Genomic DNA, 27,649 nt, shown 5'->3' on the forward strand with positions numbered 1-27,649 from the left:
AGGTAACAATTCTGAGATCAAAGCGACCCAGCTGAGGATCTCTTCTCTTTTCTCTTATCTTTGAGAGATTATTTGTACGGGAAGATTTTTTACTGTTTTGAAAAGAAAACCTTCCACTTTAAAACAGCACCCCTATTTTTTCATATCTTGACAGGAACAAGTGACCCTTACTCAGGGAGGTTCCTTCAGGTGATGATGCTATTTGTGCTGCTGTACAGCTAGCAGAGTAAGCACTGTGTAGGTGCAGGAGCAAACGACCCTTGCCTGTAGAGGGTGCAATCTAAACCGAGAAGGATGAACAGAATAGCAGGGGCACAGGAAGCAGGAGTTCGTTCACAGGGTCTGAGATATAAACTAGATGCCTGGTACACTCCTGAAAGTCTCATCGACATAGTCTGCCTCCTCTTCACATTGCTTCAGATGACAAATGACATGGGACCTTGTAAAGAATTGGGTGTAACCATGTAACTGTTAAGCTGCATAAGCACGAACTCTTGTAATACAGAATTCACCAGAAAGCTTCTAATTTAAAAAATAGCACTTGTAACTGGTCTTTTCCTTTGTATTCCTTCAGGACAGGTGAAATCACAGAGTCATGCAACAACTGAATCAGCTTGTGGGTTTTGTGCTACTCTATTCAGCTCTGCAAAAAGAAGTACGTGCAAATTCAGTGACGAGGGGTTGATCCAGCAGGAGGAAATTCCCACCCTCCCCATTTGCCTGGTGTGCAGTTCAAGTACACGTGGCTCACGGCCCGTCTTTGCCGCGATACACTGTGTTTTGCTTAGAGCTTCACAGTGGGCTGAGGCAGGTAAGCGTTGACAGACCTGGTTAAAGTGTTTGTGCACCCCCTTTGGGAATATCTGAAATGCCTGCCAGTTCTGATGACCTGGTGCATCAGGTAGAGCTATTTATTCTCCCCTAAACTGGACTTCTGCCTCTAGAACCAAGCTTTGTTTCAAATGATGACAGTGTTTGTTGTTACAACAGTGTAATACAAGAAAATACCCTTATTTTAGCAGGATTCCCGTTCTCTGCATGGTGGGATTAAAATATATGCTATTTAAGGGTAAAGCGTACCTCATGTTCAGTGTGCATAGGCAAATATTGAGGACAAATGTTTTCAAAGTTTAACAAATGTTAGTGCAGCAGACTTCCCAAGTTACTTGGTTTGCCTTGAAAATACTCCCCAGGGTTTCCTGTTTGGCCTCTAGCAACATTTTCCTTTACATAAGTTGTGTATTTTGTATATAAATATGTGTATTTCTATATAGATGTATCGACTCTTCCTCATCCTCACAGAGTGCATGGGTAAGGAACACCAGCCCAAGAGGCTGCACCATTTGTAGACCATACTCGCAAAGGTTGGGTGCTTTGTCTCTCAAGAACACGGAGCAGGCTGATCCAGTCTCTGACACCGGACTGCCTGGTTATCACGCAGTTTCTCAGCGTAACTTGCCTTTTTTCCTCTCTCACAATCCTGTCCGCTGTTTACAACAAAACGTTGGCATCCAGCTGCAGTGTGTATTTCTTGCCCAGCTCCATGGGTGAGACTGTGACAATCGTACTTCTCAGCCAAGAGGAGACGACTGCATGCATAATACTCAGCATAGTTTGTAGCCTGCTAGGTAGCTTCTTGACAAAGACAAAAATCCTCTTTGCCAAGTTCATGGGGGTGGAAGAAAAGGTCAGATGACTCGTTGGCCTTTGCTTCTTCTGTCATTACAGAAAGGTATGTTCCACAAGATACGTCCAGCAGTACTTGCCTGTCTGAAGAGCTGTACAGCTTCTGCTAACGTACTTTGTAAATGCTTATACTTAGATGGTCAGGTCTCTTTTCCAGCTTGCAAACTGAAGAAAACTGTTTTTCACCTGGTCTTTTTTACCTAGTGTTTGCCCAGACTTGTCCATTACTGAAAAAAGTGTCGTACCATCCTAGGGTTCACTGAACTTCAGAAGTACTACCTTTTTCTGTGATGTTTACACCTTTGAAATATTTGTGGATTTTTACCTCTTTCCTGATACTGTTAAACATCCCTCGCCCCACATAATGTATTTAACTTTTATTTATGATTATCCCTCGAAGTTTCTTCTCTTTCACCAATACGCTTCTGAGAACAGTAGTGCCTGGACCTGAATGTAGCATTGATCACACTGCAGATCTCAGCAAAGGCTCTATTATCTCTGTTGTGTGAGGCATTTACACAATCCCTAGCAGACTGGCTTTTCTACAGCTTGTTCTATACCTCAGCTAGTTTTTACTACAGTTCTCATACAGTCTAGAGAAGAGAAGAAAAGCAACGCTAGTAACTGCAGTAGAGCTGGAATCAGGCCCACAGACATTATGGTGCTGAATGAGGAGAGTAGTTAGGATAAATTCTGGGCCAGCAACTGTAATCATGCACCTGGCTTATATCAGAGAAGACCTCTTCCCTTCAGAGCTACACCATGAAAGTACAACTTCCTAGAGAATTAGGGCCTGTTCTGAAAAATAATACTGAAAACTTGTTCATCTGGCATAAAATGGCTGACATAAAATGTACTGATGGATTCCAGATAAGGTTTGCTCAGTCAACGGGTTTTACAAGGCAAATATGGAACTTGGACACAAAGCTCCCCCTAGTCTGCGTGGGATGAGTGGGGTTAAAGACCAGAGTCAGCTTTGAAAGATCACAGAAACACAAAAAACAGGCCAAAAAGATGTTAAGAGGTCATACGGTTCATCACCATGTTTCTGGGCAGGATCAGTTTACCAATGCGTCCTGAGAAGGAGTTGGCTAATCTGTTCTCTAAGTTTCTCAGTGATAATAGATCCACAGCCTTCCAAGGCAATTTATTTATATTTCACTGAGCTACTGTTAGAAAGCTTGTCTAACTGTATAAATTCAATCCCCTTGCTGCAAATTAGATATAAAATTGTTTGCCATTTCCTACTCTGCAGACTCTCCTGTGACAGTTCATAGCCTCTTAAGATGCTACGATTAGCATCTACAAGCCAGAACGACACTGTGCTAGGTGCTGTCCAGATGCCAGACAGAAGTGAGATGTATTTCCCAAAAAGTTAACAAACTAACAAGAAAGCACAAAGGAAATGAGAAGCACAAGAGACAAAGGTCATAAATCTTAGGAGATTTATACCCTGACATTGTCAGAATACCACATTTGCTGACGTACCTACTGGCCACCTACACACAACAGCTACACCTTTTACTCAAGAGCAAGCAACAGATCACCGATGTCCTTACCAGCAGTTTATAAATAGATAGGCACAATGATTGTAGCCTATATTTTTAGGGAAAGATTTGGGAAAGTACACGGTCATGACGCAAGTCTGATGTATGTTTGACCCCCCTAGGTAAAACTCCACCGCACGAGAACTCTTTCGCCCACCTCAGCACTGAACTTCAATGCCATAAATTGGCTTTTTATCATTTACAGTGTCAGCATAAGCAGACTCTGCCCTTTAGATTGTCTTTAAGAATAAGTATAGGTTATGTTCTTCCTAATAAGGGGCCCTGCTGCTACAGCAAGCTTCTCTCTACTTCCCTCACTTAGGGTATTGATTACATGCCAAAGCCACTTCCTCATTTGTGTGAATCAGCTGAGAAATGGCAGGACTGACAATGAGTGTTTCATGTACAGCTCATCGTCCCGAAGCGCTGTAGCTTTTTAGTGTGTTATGATCCATAACCCAATTACAGGCTACTTCATTTTTCAAGAGTACAAGCTTACATATGCCCATACATATCCACGTGGGTTTTTTTGTGAATGCAAACACTCTCAGTACATGCATTTCCTTCCCAAAGTATTATCTCCTGTTGCTGTTTGCAAATAAATTGTGTCCCGTACAACATCCTAGAAGCAGTTAGATTTCTGGGAAGAGTAAGATGACCATCTTCTCTCAGGATGATGACGAGAAAGAGCTATGAAGGGAGAAGATGACTCTTTTAAATTTTAATCACAAAAGTAGAATTGACAAACCTGGAGTTCTTCGTTCTGCATGCAGACTTCTTACAGATTTCCAGGGAGGTGTTTTTGAAAAATGGGTTTTTTTGAAACACCAGAGCAACTTAGAATAGCTGATCATAGTAAAAGTAAATTGATTTAGGGCCCTAAGTCACAAAGGCACAAAGAATTTAAGCGAAAAATAAAAACCTTTTGGAAAAAAAGTACACAAACATTATGGAAATTCAGTTTGGGATTGGGCTTGTTTCACCTGATGTTGTCTGTGTAAAATGCTGTTGGAAGCCCATGAAGAAACACAGACATCTCCAGAGGGAAATTCAGTCCTTCCCTCTTCATGCTCTAAATTCTGGGGCCAGAGGGTGCTCTCTGAAGTCCTGTTTCCCTCCACTCTGTAGGACTGACTCAGTTCCTAGTCAAAAGCAATTAGTGATGTTTTAAGTGCACTAAGGATCCTGCCTGCCCTTCAGCTGCTTCTCCACAAGTCTCAGGTCTCTTGCAGGCCCTGTGTCACAGCTGGCTGTCCCATCTGTGTATCTCAGGTGCCCTGGATGGTGTTCCAGCAAGGTAGCCTGTCTCTTGCTACTGGTTGAAACTAAACACTTCACTCTTGGACAGCCTGGTGCCATTGAAACATCTGATGGCACAGCATTAAAGCTACTTAATTGAAGAGGATGCTGTGAAGACCCTGCATTTTCTCCGGAGCTGATGGTCACCTGATCTCACAATAAGTCAGTTCAGGTTTTGACCTGCCCCTTTCAGCTCCCTGCGGCCCTCCAGGCAGCCTCAAACAAGCCCAGTCCCCACAAGCAGGCGAGTGGGACTCTGGCAATATAGCCAGGTTTGGAAGCAAGAGTGAGACTCCAGCAACACCAACTAGGAGCAGTTCAGACTTTGCAAAGTGATCAAAAGATAAAAAAAGCCAAAGTTGTTTTTCTACAGTGTGATGACAACATAAATCTTTCTCCATGCCTCCCATTCTCTTCCCCTTCTCCCCAGTTCCAACAGAAGGGGCAGAGCTGGTTGTCTTCACAGTTTATTTTGTGTTAACTTGTCTCATTCCAGCAGCAGGAGAACCAGGGCTTATTTTCAGTGCCAAACACGTTTGTTTTTTTTCTATCACAAGGAGAACCGTTGTGAAGAGAATATACTTTACATTGGCCAATACCAAAGGTGGAAGATTAATTTTCACAGACTCAGTTGTATGTTTTGATTATAGCCCAGTGGTCTGTGCAAAAAGAGAGACTCTGAAGTCACTACAGAAGGGAACAGGCACTAGCTTTATCTTTTCCAAGTCTCTGCTTGTTAAATGTCTTCTGAATGCAATGCATAGCCCCTTTCTAAGGCTAAGGGTTAAACATCATCAAGAAATGTCTCTGGTCTGTCAGAGCAAGAGGAAAAGAGCAGGGAAAATGTAAACTTCACATTGAAGTAGATGCAAGTAGAATCCTTCTGCTGGCTAGGGTGCATCATGGCATGGCCTTTTTAAAGGATAGAGGTATAATAGTAGCTCCCAGCCATCGTGAGAGCTGCATGAGGCCAAAACCTGAACTTCTCTCTCATTTCTTACATCTATACCAGAGTGAGCTTCAGCTAATGCCAGTTCTGTATATTCGATAAACAATTTTTTCTGGCAGAAGCACAGAACAGAGCAATATCCACCCCCCCAAAAGCAAAAGAGCAGTTGCACTTTCACTAACAGTGTGCTTCAGAGTAGTATCCACAGGCACATCATGTCAAGGAAAAGCTGCTAACAAGCCTTAGCAGTGCCTATCTGCACACTCCTCGCTCAGACTCCATACATACGAGCATGTGTTCGCCACACATATGGCTGACCTGTATTTTTGTTACACCACAGGCTGGTCTTGCTTATGAGGCTGCTGCAGTAAACTTTCTTTTGGCTGATCTTCTAATCAGCAAATTTCTAGCTCCCTGTTTGCTTTGCTTCCCCTTTTGCTTCCCTCTCCCATTTTATGAAGGAAAAAATGAAGGAGGAGAGATACAAACCCTAGCTACAGAACCAGCAAGCCTAGGCATCAAGCGTGATTAGCTCTTTGCCTGAGGACCAAACTACCAAACCAAACTACCACTACCCATGACTGCAATGAGTCCATCACTTAGAAGAAGCTTGTAGAAATGATTTCTCGGATTCCTGCTTCCTGCCTTTTTTCTATTTACTGCTCCACTGGTTGTCCTGTTCAATCCCATAATCTGGGTTTCTACTTCAACCAATCCATGAGACAGAAAAGTGTTCCTGAGTGTTAGGGGTTGGGTTTTTTTATTGGTATTGATTTATTCAGCTTTATTTTTTACTTCTGTGTAAGAAAACTAGATGCAAGAGATGGTTAGAGAATCAAACAAGAGACTGCATCCTCTAAATGTACCCTAGGAATAACCTCAAGTTAGTGACACTGGAAAAAATCACGTTTTTCTTGATGTTGGCATTACTGGATAGTAATTTACTAACTTTTCCAGCTCCCACAATGGACAGTAGTCTGATACATGTTAGATTATCCTAGGTAAACACTCATCATCCATATTAATACCTGCTTCTGGCTGTGGTTATCAATCATCTAGCAAGAAGATGACGTATTGCAAATGCACAGGACTGTTGCTGATGTATTCAGAAAGTATTCACCTGGCTAATGGGGTGCATCTCCAAGTGTATCCATCTTTCAATCATTTCTCTGACTTCCTGCAAGACTACAGGTTTCCCTCAGGAGTCATCAGACGTTCTACTCCTCCATCTACAGGGCTGACAAGAGATCCCTTTAGACTCCTCCGCCCTGCCACAGAAGGGGAGGATACCTTCACTCCGAAGATTTAAAAAGGGATCCTCAAACCTGTCAGAGATCTTGTGACACGTTAACCCAAGAAAAGAAGACTGAAGATTTGCCACTGAACTGAGTATGAAGGTGAGTGAGACTCTTTTGGTGTGTGGGAAACCTTTAGTTTGCAATTTATGCCTTTTCTTCTGAGTATAATATTTTGGAACTGCAGGGGCACTTAATAATTTTAACTTAAAAATAACTTGAGAGAAATATACACAGATATATTCAGTGTGCTTGAAACAAAAAAAAACATTAATAGCACTATGTGCTCTCAAAACCAGGATTAAATAAACCACTGTGAATCTTAATGTTAGATGCTCTCTGTTGCCTGTCACCGTGATCAATGCATGAACAACAACGCGCTCTGTGCGAACGGGCAGAGACGCAACTTGTTCGCAGAGGATTCATGCTCAACGCTTTCATTTGCATGTGCTGCATCAGCGAACAAACTCCAAGAATCGTACAAGTCTCTCTCGTGACATGTGTGTAATCACAGCTGATGCAAACAGGATGCTAAGTTTAAAAACTTTCTTTTCCTGAGGAGGTAGTCATCCACGCTCCTGGTTGGTTGGTTGGTTGGTTGGTTGGTTGGTTGGTTGGTTGGTTGGTTTGGAATGGCAAGCCCCCTACATTTACTTGTTGTCTAAACTCTGTCATTCAAAGTTTGGTAAAACCAAGATTTACTTTATATAGTCTTTTCCCCTTAGTTTGTACATTATTCTCATTTCTGGAGGATCTAATGTCCTTGTAAATAGAAGCACAAAAGGTGCTTGCCTCGATGGCAGTTCTCACTGGTATGGAACCTTTAAAATGAATATGAGTAAAGACAATAAAGTATGTTTGATCTAACAGTCATCCTCACATCAGATCGCTGTGAAGCTGAAATAGCCACTGAGCAAGAGGAGGTTGGGCAGAAAGACAGAGAGAAAGGAGGGACTGGAAATACCCTCACATATAAATTTGAAGTTGAGAGGATCTACAGATCTAAAAGGCTTTTCCTGTATGTCGTGGTTCTTTGTTGTGCACAGGGACTGCGCAAACTGACAGCGTCTGCAACGGCATTGTTCCTGGCAGTGTCCTTCCTATCTTTCTCCTGGAGCGCGCCTCAGGTAAACAGCTCGCTCAGGCTGAATGTGCAGCATCCATGAATCTCACAGGTTGGTGCCGTTCAAGTATTTGTATTAATTACTAATGGCATGCAATCTTGACATGTCTCTTTTGTCTTTTTTTTGGCATAAAGGCTCATTTCCAAAGGAGGAACTGGACTCCTCAGGCTATGCTCTATTTGAAGGGTGCACGTAAGTCCCAGGCTCTTTCTGTTTTGAGGAGGTAACTTTCTCTACCACTAGATTATTCCTAATCTGCTTGGCTCCACGCAAGCAGTAAATCCCCGAGATGCTGTGGATGTAGAAGTTCTGAGGCCTGCAGGGATGTGCTAATTATTATTTCTTCTTATCTCTGAAACAGTGACATTGCCAGTATTATTATTATTTTTTTAAAGAAATCAAATTGAAGAGAGCAAGTGTTGGAAGAAGAAACACAAAATAAAGTACTGAAAATTTAGAGTTTGAAGCTTGATTGTAAAACCTACTAGAAAAGAAGTTTCCTTATCTAAAATTATCTCAAAGGGGGTTTAAGATACACTGAACATAGTTATCGTTCCTTATTCTCACACAGGCTTTACGAAAACATCTTCTCAAGCAACATGAGAACACACATTCCTATTACAAGCCTCTTGCATTAAAGTTGGTATTAAGACCACAAGCAACCTCTTCTAAAGAGAACTTGGATGTCAGTGTTATCGATATGGTGGCGTTAAGGCTGTGCAAATGACCTTTTGAGTTTCTATTGTTAGTCCAAAGTTAAAGAAGCTTTAAGTATAAAGATAAAATTTAAAGCCAAAGAGAGATTTTGTCCTTTGATGCAACGACCCAGAGATGAACTTATGCCTCTCATTTTATGTTTCTGGTAGTGCTGTAATTTTGTATTTTGAAAAGATTACTTTAGGGATTGTAAAGTGGGAATTACAACAGATTTGGGAGGCTGTTTTCACCCTTTTCCCACTGCTTTTGTAGAGGGACGCCGATTCATCTCAGATGAAAGCCAGCGAAAGGATCTGTATGACAGAATGCAGCTTGGTAAGTACATGTGCACAGGTGTATGTAACACATCAGTCTTGTCTCTGATTATGTGAGCAATCTGTGGAAAGGAGGGGATTTGCTTTCCTGGAATTATATTCAAGGAAGCCATTAAACTCCCTTTTGTTAGTTCCTTCATTCGAAAAAGCACACGATAAAGACCCTCTCCTCCTCTCTTGTGTACTGTGTGACTCCATTTACGTAAGTGATGTTCCGGACTGGCCTGGCTGTTAAGTGGGATTATCATCAATATCTTTCACTTCCTTTTTCCACGGGGGAAAAAATCAAATCAAGTCATTAACTGTGTTGAACTGGCAAATGACAAAAGTAGATAACATTAATCCATGCTAGACAATATTTCTGGAGGAAAGAGAATGTTGTAGCAAAGTAAGGAACATATGAAGAAAGAAAATGTTCTTTTAACTTTCTAAGGGACTTTAAAACAGCCTCCTTTTTAAAAAGATTGCTAGTCTCTTTTCTGGGTTATATATTTATATCAGGCTGGCTTTGAGCAGAGAGTGTTACAGAGCGAAGGAGACAACAGTATCTTTTTCTGTTTGGGTTTCTAGTCATAGGGGTAAAAAAGCAAAGAACAGAATAAATAAATGCCAGTAAATATTAACAAACCATGCATCTCTAATTTTATAATTCTAGAAACACGCAGCCAAAACACAAATCCTTTACCTCTTTCTGAAGCTGCAGCACTGTTCTTTAGTTCCTTACGGAAAGTACAAGAAGAAGGTAAATGCATGTTTTGTCTTACCCTGACTTTTTAAAAAGAGGTTTATCAGTATTTCATTTACTAACAATTTAGTAAATTGATCTTAAAGGCCTGGTTTGAAGTGAGATAGTATTCCACAGAGTACATTGTAATAGAGTGTACATTTACAGAGTGTATTGTATTAGGATGTACATTTACACAGTTTAGAACAAGAATTAGATAAATGATAGTATATAAACTTTTGTATGTTCTGCTTTTAATTTGCTTTTCAGATTTTTATTGGTTTAGGTTCAAGGGAATGACAATTTTGAATTGAATTTTCCAAAACAAAACTCTACTGGGGCTCCTTTTTCTGCAGAATATTGTTTGCTTGTGAAGTTTTCATTCCTCCATTGGCTCCTGATGGAAATGCTTAAAAGAATCCCAAAAAGCCCCAGCAGAGGAGCTGTGGGATTCACATCTGGCTCCTGAGAGCTCTGTTGCTGGCACAGCTGACAAGGGGTCTCAATGACATTCAGAGGCAGAGCCCTGAAACATCCTGAAAAATCCTGTAATCCACTCATATGTTCCCAGCCTCCCAGAGATATCATCTAACCCTCTCAATCTCTGTTTCCTCACCACCTGCTACATGCCTCCATTTGTCACTTGAAAACCTCAGAACACACTTCTCCCTTCCATAACATCCCCCAGGAAAACCCAGCTACTGAGTCAGGCTTAAACAACTTGTGTTTCCTCATCTCCTTCACGCATATTGCACCCCCTTAGATGAGGACCCCTATCCTATGTTCCCCAGTTCCCTCATCCTGCTATAGTTCACCTTCCCTCCCCAGACCAGCTTTCCTGCAAAGCCATTATCCTGAACCCCTCATTGTCTGATGCATACATACATCTCACCATGCTGAGATCCTAAATCTATGCTCTCCTTGTCCTCTGTCTTTCTACCTTTCACCTCTTCAGGTACAGAGACTATTTTTTGGAAATGGATGTGAAGACAGAGAGGCTGTAATAGGAGAATTCACCCTACAGTGCTGTGGAGAGTCTGTGCTGTGCTCTGGCCTCTGGGTGCCGGGGAGGCTGTTGTAGCATATAGAAGCCCAGGAGTTTGTCTAAGTTGTGCTCTTCCCCTCTGGTTCAGGACAGGGAGGAACAGAAGGTGGCTAGAAGCTACCTTTGTTTCTTACTGTCCTGGTTGTGAGTTCCTTATTCAGACTCTTAATTTGTGTCATCATGACAGGAAGAAAAAGCACTTTACTTGAACTAGGAAATGTCAAGTAAAACCCTAGTAAAATATGAGGTAATTTTGTACCTTTCACATAGCTGAGTGGTAAGACAGGCCTGTTACTGCCTTTGACATCATCAACAGTGTATAACGCATTACGGCCCCACCATCACTGTGACATCACCTCTCTTTGGTTATCTAAAGTATGCAGCTTCCCTGAAAAGAAAAGAGGGTGTGAGAAACATCTGGCAGAATTTACCTGGTGTATGTGTAGATACGCTGGGATCACTCCTGTCTTCTCCACTTCCTAAAATCTCCCACTGTATGTCACGTAGCGCTGGGGCTCTGTGCTCAGCTCTTTCCTCCCTGCCCTGGCAGAATTCTGCTAACCAAAAAAATTCAGTGGCTTGTTGACTGAGAGAGAAAGACAGAATTAAAAATGAGCATAGTGCTTTGAACAAAAATATATGAGAAGTTCTAAAAATAAATCAGTGAAAGTGTCATTGGTGTGCTAACAAACAGAGAAAATCTCTGAAGTTCACAATTCATAAATTTTAGTGGCGTTTTCCTGCCTGCTGTTACTATTCCAGAGGAGACAGTGGAATACTATGCAGAATAACATTGTCATCATTGCAGTAGAGAATAAGAGCACAGTCAAACCTGGATAAGCCCTGCACTTCCAGAAGATCACTTTCCAGTGATTTTAGAATCCTCTTGACTGAGAGAAACGTACAGATAAAGAACAAATACATTATCTTCTTCTGCATGAAAATTTGTGCCTTGTACTAAGATATCCCTCTGGACGTGGTTTGTGTCTTTGCTTTTCAGCAAACTGAAAAGTTCCTAAATTTAAAATGAGAGAAGATACGACTATTTCTACAGATGCCTGCATCTCTTAGCTAAGCAGTTGCATTACACTAGACCTGTGCGTGAGGCATGTCTATCTCATGAGAACTTTGGCTGACTGAACTTTCCTTTATCTATAGCTCATTTTTCCCTATTGTGTCTTGTCTTACAGTTGAAGAAGAAAACAGTAATCACCCTGGCTACTTGACAGAGAATCTATCAAATTGGTGAAATATTTAAAATTTATTTAATATTCGTATTGCATATACCTTGGTGTCATGATTTGTGTAAAGAGAATATCTCATCCATCCTCACTTGGGTTCCCAAAGGGAAGTCATTGCAACATTTTGAACGCAAACTGATTAAAAGTTACTAGTTGAGATAAGGAAATTATTTATAAAGTTCTTGCCTTGTTTAGACCATTTTGTATGTCCCACCCAAAATTTTAAAAAAGCTATACTGTCTTACCTGGAAAGATGATTAAAACTGTGGGTTTGGACAACTACTTCATTAAAAATATTTTTTCAATAGTCTTCAGGAAACCTTTTACCACCTTCCACCCAGCTGTATATTGAAGCCTTCCTATTTCTGATAAAGGTAGATTCCTTCACCACTTCACTCCTGGCCCTATAAGTTGCTGACGGTCAATAAAATCAGTGAGATATTAAAACAACGCAATTATTTTTGACTGCAGAGCAAGTGATTTGTTTTGCAGATACCTGTCACCACAGAGAATAGGCAACAGCTCTTAACCTAGACCTCAGTGCTGCCCCAGTTACACGCATGCAGAAACGTAAACTCTGAGCAAGTCCCACCACATAAAGATAGTATGGGGATGGGTCTTACAGGACCACGGCCTCATTAATGACTACGGCATGCAGCCACTACTGCTGCCGGAGGTGCACTACGAGTCACAAATCCAGTGTCGTGCATTGCAACAGGCACACAGAATATTAATTGCATCATTATTGTACTTTTTTGTTGGCCTGGTTTTTAAGTTGCAAATCTGGAATTATGCATAAATCAGTTAATTATCATTCCACGACGATAAGGATACATCTAACGTTATTTATGTAGTGATGTGGTCTTACTGGAAAGCCTGCTGTAGTTCTCATGTAATTAAAAAGTAGCCACATGATTCTTGTGTCCAAGCAACTGTGTTTTATTTTTTTAACCTTTAACCCTAGTCGTGCTCTTCATCTTTTAGTGCTGCTTTCCTCTGATCTTTCTCACGACACTGCTAATTAATTTTGTTAACTTACACTGACTTTGATGCTGTTTCTCCTCCACACAAAGAAACACAGCTGAAGGAACAGAGGAATTTCTATCATGGGGCTATGGGCACTTTCAGTAATTGTTTATCATCTATATAATTTCACAGAATCACAGAATCACAGAATGTTAGGGATTGGAAGGGACCTCAAAGGATCATCTAGTCCAATCCCCCTGCCGCAGCAGGACCACCTAGATCAGATCACACGAGAACATGTCCAGGCGGGTTTTGAACATCTCCAGAGAAGGAGACTCCACAACCTCTCTGGGCAGCCTGTTCCAGTGTTCTGTTACCCTTACTGTGAAGAAGTTCTTCCTCATGTTCAAGCGGAACCTCCTATGTTCCAACTTATATCCATTTCCCCTTGTCCTATCATTGGATGCCACTGAGAAGAGCCTGGCTCCATCCTCATGACAGTCACTCTTTACATATTTATAAACATGAATGAGGTCCCCCCTCAGCCTCCTCTTCTCCAAGCTAAAGAGACCCAGCTCCCTCAGCCTTTCCTCATAAGGGAGATGCTCCACTCCCTTCATCATCTTTGTGGCCCTGCGCTGGACTCTCTCCAGCAGTTCCCCGTCCTTCCTGAACTGAGGGGCCATTTCATGGAGGAACATAACTGTTGAAATCAAAATGTTCTGTTTGTTCATTTTTAAGCACTAATGTATCTTTCAACAGCATTATATGTTGTATTCATGAGGAACTTCATCTAAAGACCAATGGTATCCACCAGAATCTTTTCTTTAACTGCTCTTTGTTTCAAGCATACTCTGAATATTTCCAGCGCATTCAAGTTATTTTTCAGCATATTTTGTAGTATGATCAACCACTGCTCAGACAAAAAGTAGGCGGCTTCTACACCCCTTGGTGTATTAGTATCATGAAATTCATATGCCTCTAAATGTCCCGGATATATAAAAACTGTCATAATCACACTCCCAGTTGACTGATTTTTGTATGTATTCCTGATCTAAACTCACTAGCTTAAACAATGCTTTACAAATATCATGAAACTTAATAAATGTTCTGCCTTGTTGGTGAGCTGTTTATGAAACTCTAGTATTTTCAATCTGGCAGATGACTGCTTATGTAATAGACAGCTGCCACCAAGCTTGTTAGATGTCAGTAACTGTTCGAAACGTGTGGCATTTAAGTTGGGCAATCTGTCGCCTTGACGGAGGGAAAAGCCATTCCCTCCAACACTGCACATTCCAAAGACAGAGATATTTTGCAGTAGCTAAATCACCTTGCTGCTGACAGCTAGTCCTAACATCCAAGGCAGAACTAAAATAAGCCTAGAGGCATAAGGCAGGGGTCAGTTTGGCCACTTCTGAGACGGGCCCATTCCTGAGAAGAACGGGCACAGCATTCACATTAGTCACACCTCAAGAGCTGGGCACTCCCTGCCACTGGGCAGCAGTTCAAAGCACGTAAGCACGCCGAAACACACGCAGCTGGATTTGTGCGAGATGTCACGCCAGCTCTCTGCTCTTCCCAGGGAACCCACGCACCGTAAGAACATCTAAGAGAACCTGCAACATGTATCATACATGTTGCATATTTTTCTCCTCTGGGACTTGTCCAGGAAGAACAAATTTAGCTGTCTTAATGCAACCCTAGCAAAACCTTTCCACTCTCCATACTGTCTACACTGCACCTCCACCATTTAGCAATACCTACAATATGTGTGTAGCGATAACATCTTTCACAACGGCAATGAAGCAGGGTCTGGAATGATGATGGACAAATGTTCTCCAGCCTGTGGCTACTAGAATATTTTTAGGGAGCAAAGGAAGTGCTGGATCACTCTCAGATGATGCTAATGCAATTTTGATGACAGGGAATTTGGGGTGAAATGCTTTTTCTTCAGTACAACAGTGCATTGAAATACAAGCAATAATATCAGATTTCCTAAAATTTCTTTTTTATTAAGAGATCACTAACTTTCAGTCAATATGCCCTTTAAATGTTCTTTTCTTGGGACTCAGTCATTATATTCTCCACTTAGTAAAATGTATGAAGGAAAATATTTGCAGTATCTTTGCTTTCACCACTTTCACATGAAAAATAACTACTCGTTGTTTTAATTACTTTTAAAATGGCTAAAAAATAGTGACTCCTTTTAAATCCAATTCAGTTTTTGCTAAAAAAGCCTGAACCTGTCTTCTCAGAATAGTTATTCTTTCAGATATCCAAATCAACTTAAGAATGAAAGTCCAATTTTAAAACTGACTTTAGGTGGCCAAAAATACAAATAGGCACCTGATCACTTTTACTCTATGTGGCCTGTAGTAAGAACCACATCACCAAATGTTGGTTAAGTGTTTAAAAGGCAGGTTTCTAACCAAAGCTGGACATCCACGCTCCCCCTGGGATTGACAGTGCAAGTAAATACCTTCAAAGGTTACATTGCCCTACCTGCAGAATAACAGGCTGAATCAATTCCTGGAAATGTCTTTTCTTGAACAGCATGAGAAATTCTTGATTTCACAAATTTCTAAAATAAAAGATGAATTTCCTTCTTAATATCTTCATGTCAAGATCTACGTCTGAAAAGCGTGTTCAGGCACTCTCTGCATCTCTAGGAACTGAAATATTTTTGAAAGCTTTCTGTAAGGCAAACGAAATGTCTAGTTCTCATTGTGAGGTTCAATTATTCCCCAAGCACTTTTGAAGTTTCAGGTGCTTCAAAATTATGTCTGTGGGGAAGATGTATTCTTGGAATTTTTAGCATTATCTGTTATGATTAGCTTCTTCTAGAAGAAGTGAAACAGGCCAGGGACTAATGGGGCAATTGGAAGAACGAGAGTTACTCATCTTTGAATGTTATCACATTGCTCTATGGCATGTAGCTTTGAGTGCAGGGGAAAGTGTTACTTAAGGAAATTTTGTCATGCTCTTTAGACAAGTCACATTAATTTCCACCCAAACTAGTTTGTTAACAAACTTAGAATCTAAGACAAGATGAAAACAATGAAACAGACACACCAGAGAAACTGGAAAATAAACGGTCTGCTGTTTATTGTGGGTCTAAATGACTGCAGAAAGACGACTTCATTTGTCTCTAAAATCCAAATGCCCACTGTGTAAGACTTTATATTGTTCCACAGGAAGTATGTTTTACCATTGGACCAAGACACTTCAGTGTGCTGTAAAAAATGTTTTAAATGATGTAAGCTTACAATAAACAGCATAAGGAAAAAGAAAGACCATTTTCTTTTCAGTGTATCTTTTATAACCCTGCCGAGGTTTCCCCAGTGTAACACTTTTTTCTCTAAATTTTTTGAGCTCTGGCTTACAGTTCATGTTAGTTTAGGAGGGGAAAAGGGGGAACATAAAGAAAGCAGGAATTCATTTGGGACATCCAAAATGGAGCTATCAGCCTAGACTATGATTAATATAGATGATTATGTAGACAAAGGTATAATCTGCAGTTTGTATAAGGTCCTGAGGGGACTGTCACATTCTCTAGGTTTATTAAGCTTGAGAAATCTCTCCTATCTCAAAGGGGCACAGAAGAATTGTCATTTAAACTACTTTCAAGGTGGCATAATATTAAGCTTTCCAATAGTGTAGCTCACGCAACATTTAAGATTCCCCTAATTATATCACACTGTCCTTAACACTAAGCTTGCCAAGCCTACAGCAGAAACTGTTGAAGTGATGGAAAGATCCTGCCAGGCTGAGAACAACGAATTCAGTTCCTATATTCTCCATGCAGCTTCTTTTTTCCTTGCGGCAATACTCCAAGGGAAAAGGGAGACTTGATGTTTTGCCTATCCCTTTCGGCTTCCTCATCCTCATCATATCTTTCATCCTCATCTTCATCTTCATCTTCGCTATGGTGAGGGCTGGAATGCTGAGAGACAGAAGGTGACGGTGGCACTGATGAAGGCCTGGGGTACCTGAAACCTTCCGTCTGGCAGGGAAAGAAGTAAGTTGTTTGTATTATCACTGTGTTCTTCAATTAGTTGTATACAGCAATGTAAAGTTATCAACACTTCAAAGAAAACCAGTGATGGGACGTAACGTAGAACTACTCTGCACTCTAAAATTAAAACCCCTTAAACCCAGATCTCCTCAGTCCTTCTCTGCCAGTAAGTACAAACTTGTATGGCAGTGATCTTTAGCCTGTGCCATAAACAATACGCTGCCCTTCCAGCACTGCTTTTTGCAAAATATGACTATATTTATTGAGCCTTAGAACCATCAACACAACACAAAATCCTTCTGTGCTCTGTAGCCAGAATGTGCTTATTGAAATTCAGAATTTACGCCGAAGTTTTAAACCAGTTTTCTAGTTATAATGTCAACACCTGCAAAAGCAGAACCAAGCAAGGGGGTTCAGCCTGAGCCTCCTTCCTCCTTCTTATTTAAAAAAATAAGTTGCTCTCTGGAGGTGTCTGGAGGTTTGTTTTTAAATAACATGGTTCTTACATTGGATCTGAGCAGACTCCCTTCTGAAATTGGTGCTAATAGGAACTATGCAAGAACTGTTTGAAGGTGTGCCTTTAAACTGACTCCTTCCAGTTCCAGCCACAGCCTCCTCCTCACATAGCATGTTTAGGTGAAGGCAATACTTCTCCACACTTTCCCTAACATCTTTTCCCAGCTCACCTTCTATTCGGTTTAAGCAGAACATCTCCATGGCATTTATCAGAAGCAAAATTAGAAGCTGCCACTCTTCCACTAGGAATTTCAAAGGCCAGTTCCTCAGCTGGTCTAAAGTGGCACAGTCACATCCAGGCCACTCTAAATGACCTGAAGAACTGTATTACACTTGGTACTCCTAATGTTTGCATCTGATACCATTACAACTCCTGACTGGAGCTTGGGTCTACAACTTGTTGAGCTTTTAACTATGAGTCCCTACTTCCCTTTGGTTAAAACAAAACTTGCTAACTCTCTTCTCTCTTTTTGTCACACACACACGCTGTTTGTAAAGTAGCTAAAACGTAGATGAACTGATCTCCAAAAGCCGTCTTTACCTTTGGTGGAGCACTTGGTTCCATCTCGAATTTATCTGGAAATGTTCTACTGAGGGCCAAGTGTCTGGCATGCATGTAATACTGCAACATAAAAGAGAAGCCTTTACAACTCCAGGAAGTCTTAGATAGATTTAAGCAGGGAAAAAAAAGGAACATAAACGGAGTATCTTCTGAAAGATGATGCTGAACAAAGGCTAAACATGTTTTCGGCTAAGGAGAATTCAACTGATATGGCTGCTTGTAATGAACACATTGCTGTGAAGTCGTGAGTCATTCACGTTACATTCCCACTGAAGCAGAGCCTGAAACAGGAGCTGAATAAAGTTTCTGTAAGACCAAGATGTGTCAAGATAGACACTAATGCGTGTCTCAGTCACTGTAGTTCTTATTGAGTGATGGGTATTCTTCATCCCTCAAGACAGAACTGGGTCTTCTTTAACCAGGAAAATTTATATCTTTAAGTGTGCACGTGTATACACATAAACTTTGGACTCATCCTCGCAAAGGAAGCATGTGTAACAGTTACAGAAAAGAAATGTTTATGAGTTTACTGGGGCCTGGTATTTAAGAATTTGGCAAAAATACTTATGGATCCACTATATTCCTGAATTTCCATCACATGCATGGCAAAAATAGCTGCTTGTGTCAGGGTCTTACGCTGTGTTGGGAACCATATAAACAGAAAGGTTCTCACACAGATATCAGACCAGGACAAGGTCCAAACTAGTTACAAAACTGTTATATGTGCAACCACTTTTTTGCTCCTGTGGACTTGAGAACACTGCTTTGCTACTGTCCTCTTAGTAGGTGGTGTGTTTTCTACGTCAAATTAAACCACTGTTCTACCTTTAAAGCACAGAGGTAGTTTAGGAGTGTTGAGGAGCTACAAGGCCCAATAGGATTTTAGGAAGAAGAGGTAGGATTTTTGAAAGAGTCCAGATGACTTTGGAGCACAAAACCTACTTAGTTACGTAGTTTCACGCACCCTGCCTAGGTATCTCCAGTCCAACAGATCTGAGAGCCTCTCAGTTCGGTTTCGTTGGATGATCCTCTGGCGACGGGACTGCTGACAAAATCCGTACAGGAACTGAGTCAGCTGGTTGCATGATTCATCAGGTGAGCGGAACCTCCTGTCAACTATATAGATGCCTGAAAGACACAAGAAAGGTGAGGATGAGTGGAACTGAAAACGCAATCTGACCTCTTACATTTCCATTCTACGTTCCGTCACATAGTCTTACAAACATTACATGTATTATATGCTCTTTTTAATGTTAGAAGGCAGATATTTCTTGGAATATTTGTTACTATTCTGATGGAATGGAAAACTGCAGAGAAATATGTATTTCTTATTTTAATTTTCTTTACATTTCAGGCTGAAACTCAGCAAATTCTTCAAAACTCAGAGGCTTTGTTGTTATTGTTATGGGTTATTGTGTCCAAAAGGATTCAAGAGTTTCTGGATGAAGACATAAAATTTTTATCCCACGTATTTTTTAAAATACTGACTGCTTTAAAAAAAAAATCTAGTGCTTTCCTAGTTTGCAGCAGAATTTAGAAGTGTGTATGGTCAGAATCAGCCTGTAGGACAGAGGCTGTATTTTCTGAAAAAATACAAGTGTTTCCACAGGGATGGCTAACTCACATACATTAGTTGATAGACAATCCCAGCAGAGAGAGTGCCGAGGTAAACTTTATCTCTATGTAGTTCGTTGAGATCATTCTTACCACCTTCCTCACACCAGGGTGTTGGGAAGAAGAGCGTACTAGATCTCAGCTACCTTAATGGACAAGACAGACGTACGAAGTGCCCAGTGTCCCCTAGGAATGTACCGTAAGTTATGTCAATGCTCACATCTATGTTTTGGCAGAGAAGAGCAAGTGACCCGTGCTCTTGATCAGCGACCTTTTTGAAGGATCTCAAAGACATGTCTACCCAGGCAAGCGTAACTATATTTTGCAACTGGCTCTAACCCTGCCCCTAGGTCAGGGCATTGTTGGTAGTAGTGTGGAGCTGTCGTTGCCTGATTGTGCAGATAAGCCAAGGTACTCAGAAAGAGGCCCCAGTTTGAGCACATTTTCAATATTGTCTTGACACACCAGGAGGTGGCTACCCTCCTCCTTACCACACTCCAATCTTGAACCATTTCTAAACCTTTATGAGCAGATTCTTATTTGTACGTAGGTTCCTTTTATTTTCACAGGTTTATTTTTTAATGTACATGATAGAATCATAGGATCACAGAACGGTTTGGGTTGGAAGCGACCTCAGAGATCATCTAGTTCCAATCCCCCTGCCATGGGCAGGAAACCCTCCACTACACCAGGCTGCCCAAAGCCTCATCCAACCTGGCTTTGAACACTTCCAGGGATGGGGCATCTACAACTTCTCTGGGCAACCTCTTCCAGTGCCTCACCACCGTCTGAGTGAAAAACTTCTTCCTTATCTCTGATCTAAATCTACCCTCTTTCAGTTTAAAGCCATTTTCCCTTGTCCTATCACTACACACCGTTGTAAATGTCCCTCTCCAGCTTTCCTGTAGGCCCCCTTTAAATACTGGAAGGCTGCAACAAGATCTCCCCGGAGCCTTCTCTTCTCCAAGCTGAACAGCCCCAACTCTCTCAGCCTGTCTTCATAGCAGAGGTGTTCCAGCCCTCGGATCATCTTCGTGGCCTTCCTCTGGACCCGCTCCAGCAGCTTCATGTCCTTCTTATGTTGGGGACTCCAGAGCTGAACACAGTATTCCAGGTGAGGTCTCACGAGAGCAGAGTAGAGAGGCAGAATCACCTCCCTCGACCTGCTGGCCACGCTTCTTTGGATGCAGCCCAGGATACGGTTGGCTTTCTGGGCTGCCAGCGCACATTGCTTGCTCATGTTGAGCTTCTCACCAACCAGCACCCCCAAGTCCTTCTCCTCAGGGCTGCTCTCAATCCATTCTCCGCCCAGCCTGTCCTTGTGCTTGGGATTGCCCTGACCCACGTACAGGACCTTGCACTTGGCCTTGTTGAACTTCATGAGGTTCTCCCAGGCCCACCTCTCCAGCCTGTCAAGGTCCCTCTGGATGGCATCCCTTCCCTCCAGTGTGTCCACAACACCACACAGTTGGTGTCGTCAGCAAACTTGCTGAGGGTGCACTCGATCCCACTGTCCATGTTGCCGACAAAGATGTTAATAAAATAATAATAATTTACTCTAATAAATAATAATTTACTCTTTGTTTGGTGGGAGCAAGTTTCGCTGGCCTTGAAGTCCCAGCACATTCTTCTTGGACTATTCGAAGAGAAGCAGATTTTCATTACTTCTTTTGAGGAGCAAAAAGTGTTACACCATAACCTGAGGCACTTAAGGGAAGTGCTAGGAGACTCTAGAGTACGTATGAGGCGCGCTGAGTTTGGAAGGATAAAGCAGACAAAAGGTTAAAGGGAGACAAAAGAGAGAGAACTTGGAAAGGGTTTGGATAAATATGAAAGCTTGAATGGCTTGTTCAACATAACGAGATATTCAGAGCTCTGAATATATTCCCCTACTGAACTCCATTGCATTAGTGAAAGCGCAAAATCGAGGAGTAACAGCATTGTTGCTGAACTGTTTGCTTTCCTAACGCAGAGGCAGTATTTTGATATGGCGTTAAAAATTTTACCATAAGCCGCTGGGTCAGCAACATGTTCCTGCATGAAACAGCCGAATCCAGAAAGGTTTGTGGTTACACTGGGAATACCCATCACGGTACATTCAGCTGCCAAAAGAAACAGACAAAAAGCGTTTCAGGGCAGTATGTTTTGAATGGTTTCACCTTGAGAGAATAAAGAAAAAGAAACAGGCAGACAAAGTCTCATAACACTAGAGCTGCTCTGAAAATGTTAAGTGAAAACTATTAGGCTTTGTTGTGGATTTGGAGAAGAAGAAAAAAGAAAGAAAGAAAAAGACATTTTAAAGAGAAGATTTCACACTGTTTTTTGGGAACATATGTTTGTGTTTCCTAGCAGCTAAACTGAAAATCTTCTGAGAGTCCAGTGTTGAAACAGAGAATGCCAATATATGGTCTGGACTATTTGCTTGGATTTTAAATTGAAGTCTGTTGTACATATATGTTAATTAGTTGCTCACAACTTTTACAAAACTGAATCTCTTAAGTGCAGGAGCATGTTAAACTTTGTATTTTGATATTCATTGTTTGTAAATCAGTCCTTACAGAAAAAAAACCAAACAATAAACCTTATCATTACCTCAGGACTGCATTCAAAGTAGATGTGGAGCTATTTTTATAAAATTAGAAAATGTATTCCTCTTTTGTAGTTATTGCTATCATTGCTGTGAACAAGGATAACTCTTTACTCAAGCTTAAAGAGTTTTTGCCAATGAACTTAAGCCTAACTTAAGACAGCATGCAGCAAAGACTCTAGTCTTTGAAATGCTGAAAGCCATCTACAGGGCCTTCATTCACATGACAATAAAACTGGTGTCTATAAAATAGAGCCATAAATCTACCTTTAAAATATCTCCTTTTGTTTCTGGGAGAATTAAAAGGGTATCAACAACAAGAATCACTTTTGCATTAGTAAAGAAAACCACCCTATTAACTACCGTAAATCACAGCTTTCCTCAAAACTGCTAAGTAACCATCTAAGTTTTCTGTCCAGGTTTACTTTAATGTTCACTTCAACATCATCCCTGGCTGTCACACCTTCTTTATACCTTAGCTGAGATTAGAAGAGAAAGAGAAATTGCTGGAATACAAGGCAGTTGTCTTACTTGGAATTGAATAGCTTTCTAACTTGGAGAGAAATAGCTCTGGGGAATGACTAGATTTGCAAAATTTCTATTCTGATTCATTGGCTTACAACCAATGCTCTTCAGGGGCGCACCCCAACTTTCAGATGTGTATCAAGACTACAGAAGGTATTTTGGAGGGCATGAAAAACCTGGGAACCTAGGCTTTGATCTTCATAGGTATTCCAGTTCATAGTTTGCACTGATTTCACCAGGTGTTAAGCACCTTTTGTAAACCTGGGCCACATGTCAGAAACGACATCCTCTCTGTACCTTTAGAAATTTCCATTCAATTCTGTGAGATTCTCTACCACTGCATGTATCTGTAGTAAATATCTTAGGTATGGTGATACATAATTCTATCAAACTTAATTGTTACCTTGAATTAAACCCACTGAAGTATGTCAGTTGGTAGCATCAGATTTCTTGCCCTACTTTTTTCAACATGTACATTACTCCAAATCTTCTTTTAAAATCCTTGAATCAAGTTAAGAATTAAGTTTTAAAATTATTTTTTATGTTCTAAAGCCACAGAAAATCAAAAGATTACACGTTAGTATGGAAAAGGGTCCAGCACAGGGACAAATGAGAGTAGTTGTCAGTCAGTAGATGCCATTTTATACCACCTGGCCCTCAAATTTTGCCAGCAGTAAGACCTTTACACTGCAGAGGAAAGAGAGCCAGAATAGTTTTTTCAGCACTCCAGAAGAAACTGGCTGCGAAGCTATTCTGCATTGAGAGAATGGGCATTCTTCTTTGGATATTAGTTAAGTGTACAGATAGATTGCTTACCTGGAGTGTAACCCCAGGGTTCATAGTATGATGGAAATACACCAAGGTGGCAGCCTCTAACAAACTCCTCATAGTCCAAGGGCAGCAACGGGCTTGTTGAAGAAAGAAACTCTGGATGTAGGATCACCTGGATATTCAAAACTTACATTAGAGGTGAACGAAAACCATCATCAATACATTTTAATTATCAGTAAACTTAGGCAATTTCTTCACTCTGGTCTTAGGTTCCTAAGTATCTAGACAACACTTTGCCTTTCTGTTATTTAATTCACTTCCCACACTGAAATGTATCCTGCCTGTGTGCAGTCTTGTCCTGGAAATAGTACTGATAATGAATCCTTTTTCTGGACAGGTCTTCAGTTTTATCCTTACTGATGAAGGAAGACCACGTGCATTGAGAATTATGCCTAAGGCATATGTGGCATTCAGCAATGCTAAGTTGGTTCTCTTTGTCTGTCGTACCAAGGTACAGAGTATCAAGGTGTCTTGTGCCACAGGAGGTCTCAGGAGGATACAGCACTTCTGAGCTTCGCAGCATCCAACTGAAATACAGAAACACTTAACCGAAATGCAGGAATACTTACTGTACTCAGTGGATCTCCCAAGAACCGAGAGAATGTTGAAACCAGACATGTTATAGCTTCACCATCACAATCCTGTGCCTAGGCTAACTAATCTTGTGGAAAGACAAAGCTTATTAACTCAGGCTAATGTCCCACTTTCAGGACCCAAGCTAATTTATGTGCATGACTCTGCAGTGCTTGGGGTCACTGCACCATATTACACTGCTAAGGAGACAAGCGCCTTGTGTATGCTGTCCAGTCAGCTTTGGGAGGAAGAAGTGTGAAGGAAGGTTTTAACCTTCTCTGGGCTTTTTCCCCCACATAAACATAATGTAGCCATTATTCCATGTCAAGGATATGCTTTTATTCTTTCTTAATAATATAGTCATGCTACTGACCTGAGTAAATCAACACATGAATGTATCCAACCAGTAAATAGGCTGTAAACTCATTATGCAAGCTTATTTGATCCCAGTGAATCAAACGAGATGTTCCATTAGCATCGCTGAGGCTACTTTTCAGATGCCAACTGCGTCTGCATGGGTATGTCATACATCTCTCAAAATTACTTTCCATTTGAAGTTCACAGACTTTTTGCCCATGACATTCAGCTCATTAAGTATTAAACCTGTTCATGCAGCCAGCAATTTTCCAGTGGTAATGAGTTCTGTACAAGCTTGACATGTAGCTAGCCAATCAAATCTGCTGAGAAGCAGGAAGAGTGTTTGCAGTCTTATATGCTATCTGCTTTCCAATTGCTTCAAGCAGTTAGTTCAGGGGAACGTTTTATTATATTTATACACAGTGTGTCCTTACACTGTACTTTTGTTACATCTTATTGTATATACTATATAATATACTAACACCTTATTGTTAGTATATTATTACCATACTGTGCTCTCAGAGCTCATTGGAGACACATGCTTAGCAGAGAATGCATTAAGCCAGGAAGAAGCAACTAGGAAGTTGAGGAAAATGTTTATTTACTCAGTCATGAGTTTAAAAGCGAAAACAGTGGGAACAGGTGATACGACATTGTCAGAGATACTATGAATCTGACATTAAAAAGAAGGTTTGGAAGAAAAACGATTCGCAATTTTAGGTGCTACTTTTAATAAACAGATGATGAGATAGTCATAGTTAACAAAGAGAATGCCAGTGATTGCCAGACCAAAAAAAGCTTTGGCAGACCTGTGAAAGTGGGAGCTGTTAATTTCTGTGGTCTGGCAAGATAGACATGGAAGTAAGGAAAGGATTTATTTATGTACATTTAGCTTCAACAGTTGATATAAACGTGAGCACAGCATGAACAGGAAGTATTTCTGCTCAGGATCAAAGCCCTGGTTACCTTCTACAGCAAATGCTGAGTGTCAGGGTGCTGTTCTTAAGAGATGAACCAATACTCCAGAAATGTCTGTGCTCAAACTCTGGACCTACAGTTTTAAGCAAATGAATCTATTACAGAGTTTTACAGCTGGGTGCAAACGGACTGTGGCACTTTCTGGATTTCAGGAGTAGTAGCTCTTCATTCAGTACAGGAGGTAGCAATGAAAACAATTTCCTAGCATCAGATTTCTAACTTGAAATTAACTTGGTCAAACAGCAACTGAGGATATCTGTGAAGTGACTAGTTGTTATTCCTGGAAAGGGAAGAAGTACTCTTAGCATAATACTGCCTATCAAGAATTTGACTGCACTCTCCATGCTAAAGACCCAGACTGAACCTGTGTAAAGAAATTCCATCTTATATCTAAAACGAAAATGAGAGGATGTACCTTTACTCTGTCTGTCCGGTTATTGAAAAGGCCAATGCGTCGGATGGTATTGAGGATTGGATCATTGCCATCGTCAATCATGTTGTGGGTGGTCACTGGAGGCAGGCAGTGTCGCTAAGGAGAGAAAAGGCAATCCATAAGCCAGACAAAACTGTTGGCAAAGAGTCCCAATACCATTTTCTAAGATTAGCGGAAGACAGTGGGAGATTTTGTCATCGATGTGGATAGGTTTTTATGATTTCATTTTAAGATAAGAAAGGAAAGTTATGATCATATAATGTTGTCTTCTATATAACTAAGGTGACAAATGAGACCATAAAATCAGTGACAAGACTTGTTTCATTCACCTAATAAATAAAAATAAATAAATGTGTACGTATCAACTTTTAGAAAGGTCTACCATTTAATTTTAAAGGTTTTTAGTCAATATGTTATGTCTTCTTAAAGAGATCGATTTTATATATTTAATAAAAATGGAAGAATGCAGGCTTCAGGAACAATGCAAAGTTCATACTTAGTGCAGAAGAAAAGAACTAGGAATTTTGGTGTCCTGCATGTCACTGGGGGAATATCCATGGATTCCCCAAAAGAATTAGTTTGGGTTGTACTCTCATTAAAAACCATCACAGCTGATCTTTAAATTTAGCAATGAGAAGTATATTTGCTGAAAACTTTTTCAGTGCATGCATATCACTATATGTCATACACGATCCTTGTACACAGCCATGTTTATTACTTATACTAGATGCTTGTGTAAATAATAAATTTTCTGACCTGAGTTGAAAAGATGGCTCTTTTCATAATGGTTATATCGTCTCGGTCAAGAATCTTGTTCAAGTCTGGAATTTCTCCTCTGCAGAGGCAACACAGAGCCTATTTTACCAAATGACTTATCATCAGTTGCATAAAGAAAACAAAGAAATGGCAAATAAGGTCTGATTTGAAGTCTGCTGATGTCAACATGAATCTTTCCTTTGTTTTCAGAGCCCTTCTATATTCCCTACATTTTCTTGTTCCGTACACTTGCTGACCTTCCAATTAGCTTCCAAAAAAGCTAGATAATTCTTTTTCTCTGTTTTTCAGACACACGTCGTTTTTGCTGAAGTTCCAGTCCTCTTATCTGCGCTTTGAGTCATTCACTTCCAACTGTCTTTTGAAAGGATATGACTAAAGCCAATAATACATACTACTTTGTCTCTGGTGCTTTTTAAAGCTGAGGTAGCTCATTTTTGACAGTGAGTGAGCCTTTGTGTTATTTAGACATCCCCCATGTCTCTTATGACTCTTTCCACGATGGGGTGCTAGTACTTTTAAATTTTTTCTCTGTCATTTATCTATTGAACAAGTAACCTGTATATGGAACAGAGGGTCTCATAACCTTCTCCTACAGCCTACCCATGGATGTAAAAACTTCTTACACAAAGAGTAGCATAGAAACACCACAGGTATGCTAGATAAATATATGGCTCTGCAAAGTAGCCTATACACTCACTTTAGCAGGGCATTGTAGAGTTTCTTTCCAAACTTTTCTTTCACAGATTGTGCAGTGTCCCTAGGAAAACAAATAAATGTATGTATAAAACAGGAGAATCCAGGACAAAGACAGAATAAAAAAAGATTTCTGCTGTTGGAAATTAAATTGTACTTTCATGTATACTGATGGAATCCACAGTGCAGCAGCAGACAGAGGTCTGGTTCTCAAAGTTCTTTTATACAGCCAGCAGCCACACTGACAGAGTTCAACACAACTGAGGATTTGACTTGTATCC

The 27,649-nt window shown here is 40.7% G+C and overlaps 2 protein-coding genes across 2 annotated transcripts in view; one reads left to right on the forward strand and one right to left on the reverse strand.

The window, feature by feature from the left end:
* The first annotated feature begins 6,872 nt into the window (after nt 1–6,872).
* Nucleotides 6,873–11,949, forward strand: SPX (spexin hormone). Its single transcript, XM_086610767.1, has 6 exons — nt 6,873–6,878; nt 7,823–7,903; nt 8,035–8,092; nt 8,870–8,932; nt 9,587–9,673; nt 11,891–11,949. The coding sequence occupies exons 1-6, from the start codon at nt 6,873–6,875 to the stop codon at nt 11,947–11,949; spliced, it is 354 nt and encodes a 117-aa protein (XP_086466893.1).
* Nucleotides 11,950–16,688: 4,739 nt separating this feature from the next.
* GYS2 (glycogen synthase 2) overlaps nt 16,689–27,649 on the reverse strand; it is a 47,163-nt gene continuing 36,202 nt past the window's right edge. Inside the window, exons 9-16 of the mRNA XM_009990865.2 lie at nt 27,373–27,432; nt 26,655–26,733; nt 25,881–25,994; nt 23,543–23,669; nt 21,621–21,716; nt 18,965–19,128; nt 17,980–18,060; nt 16,689–16,910 (exon numbers count right to left, since the gene is read on the reverse strand). Of these exons, the coding sequence (XP_009989167.1) occupies nt 16,689–16,910; nt 17,980–18,060; nt 18,965–19,128; nt 21,621–21,716; nt 23,543–23,669; nt 25,881–25,994; nt 26,655–26,733; nt 27,373–27,432 (943 nt within the window). The remainder of the gene's footprint in view (nt 16,911–17,979; nt 18,061–18,964; nt 19,129–21,620; nt 21,717–23,542; nt 23,670–25,880; nt 25,995–26,654; nt 26,734–27,372; nt 27,433–27,649) is intronic.

This window comes from Tauraco erythrolophus, chromosome 4, assembly GCF_009769465.1.
Source record: "Tauraco erythrolophus isolate bTauEry1 chromosome 4, bTauEry1.pri, whole genome shotgun sequence".
Classification (NCBI taxonomy): Eukaryota; Metazoa; Chordata; class Aves; order Musophagiformes; family Musophagidae; genus Tauraco; species Tauraco erythrolophus.

Coding starts and splice junctions, on each gene's coding strand:
- SPX (XM_086610767.1), top strand. Junction 7,904..8,034: donor TCTCCTGGAGCGCGCCTCAG/GTAAACAGCTCG, acceptor TTTGGCATAAAG/GCTCATTTCCAAAGGAGGAA. Junction 9,674..11,890: donor ACGGAAAGTACAAGAAGAAG/GTAAATGCATGT, acceptor CTTGTCTTACAG/TTGAAGAAGAAAACAGTAAT.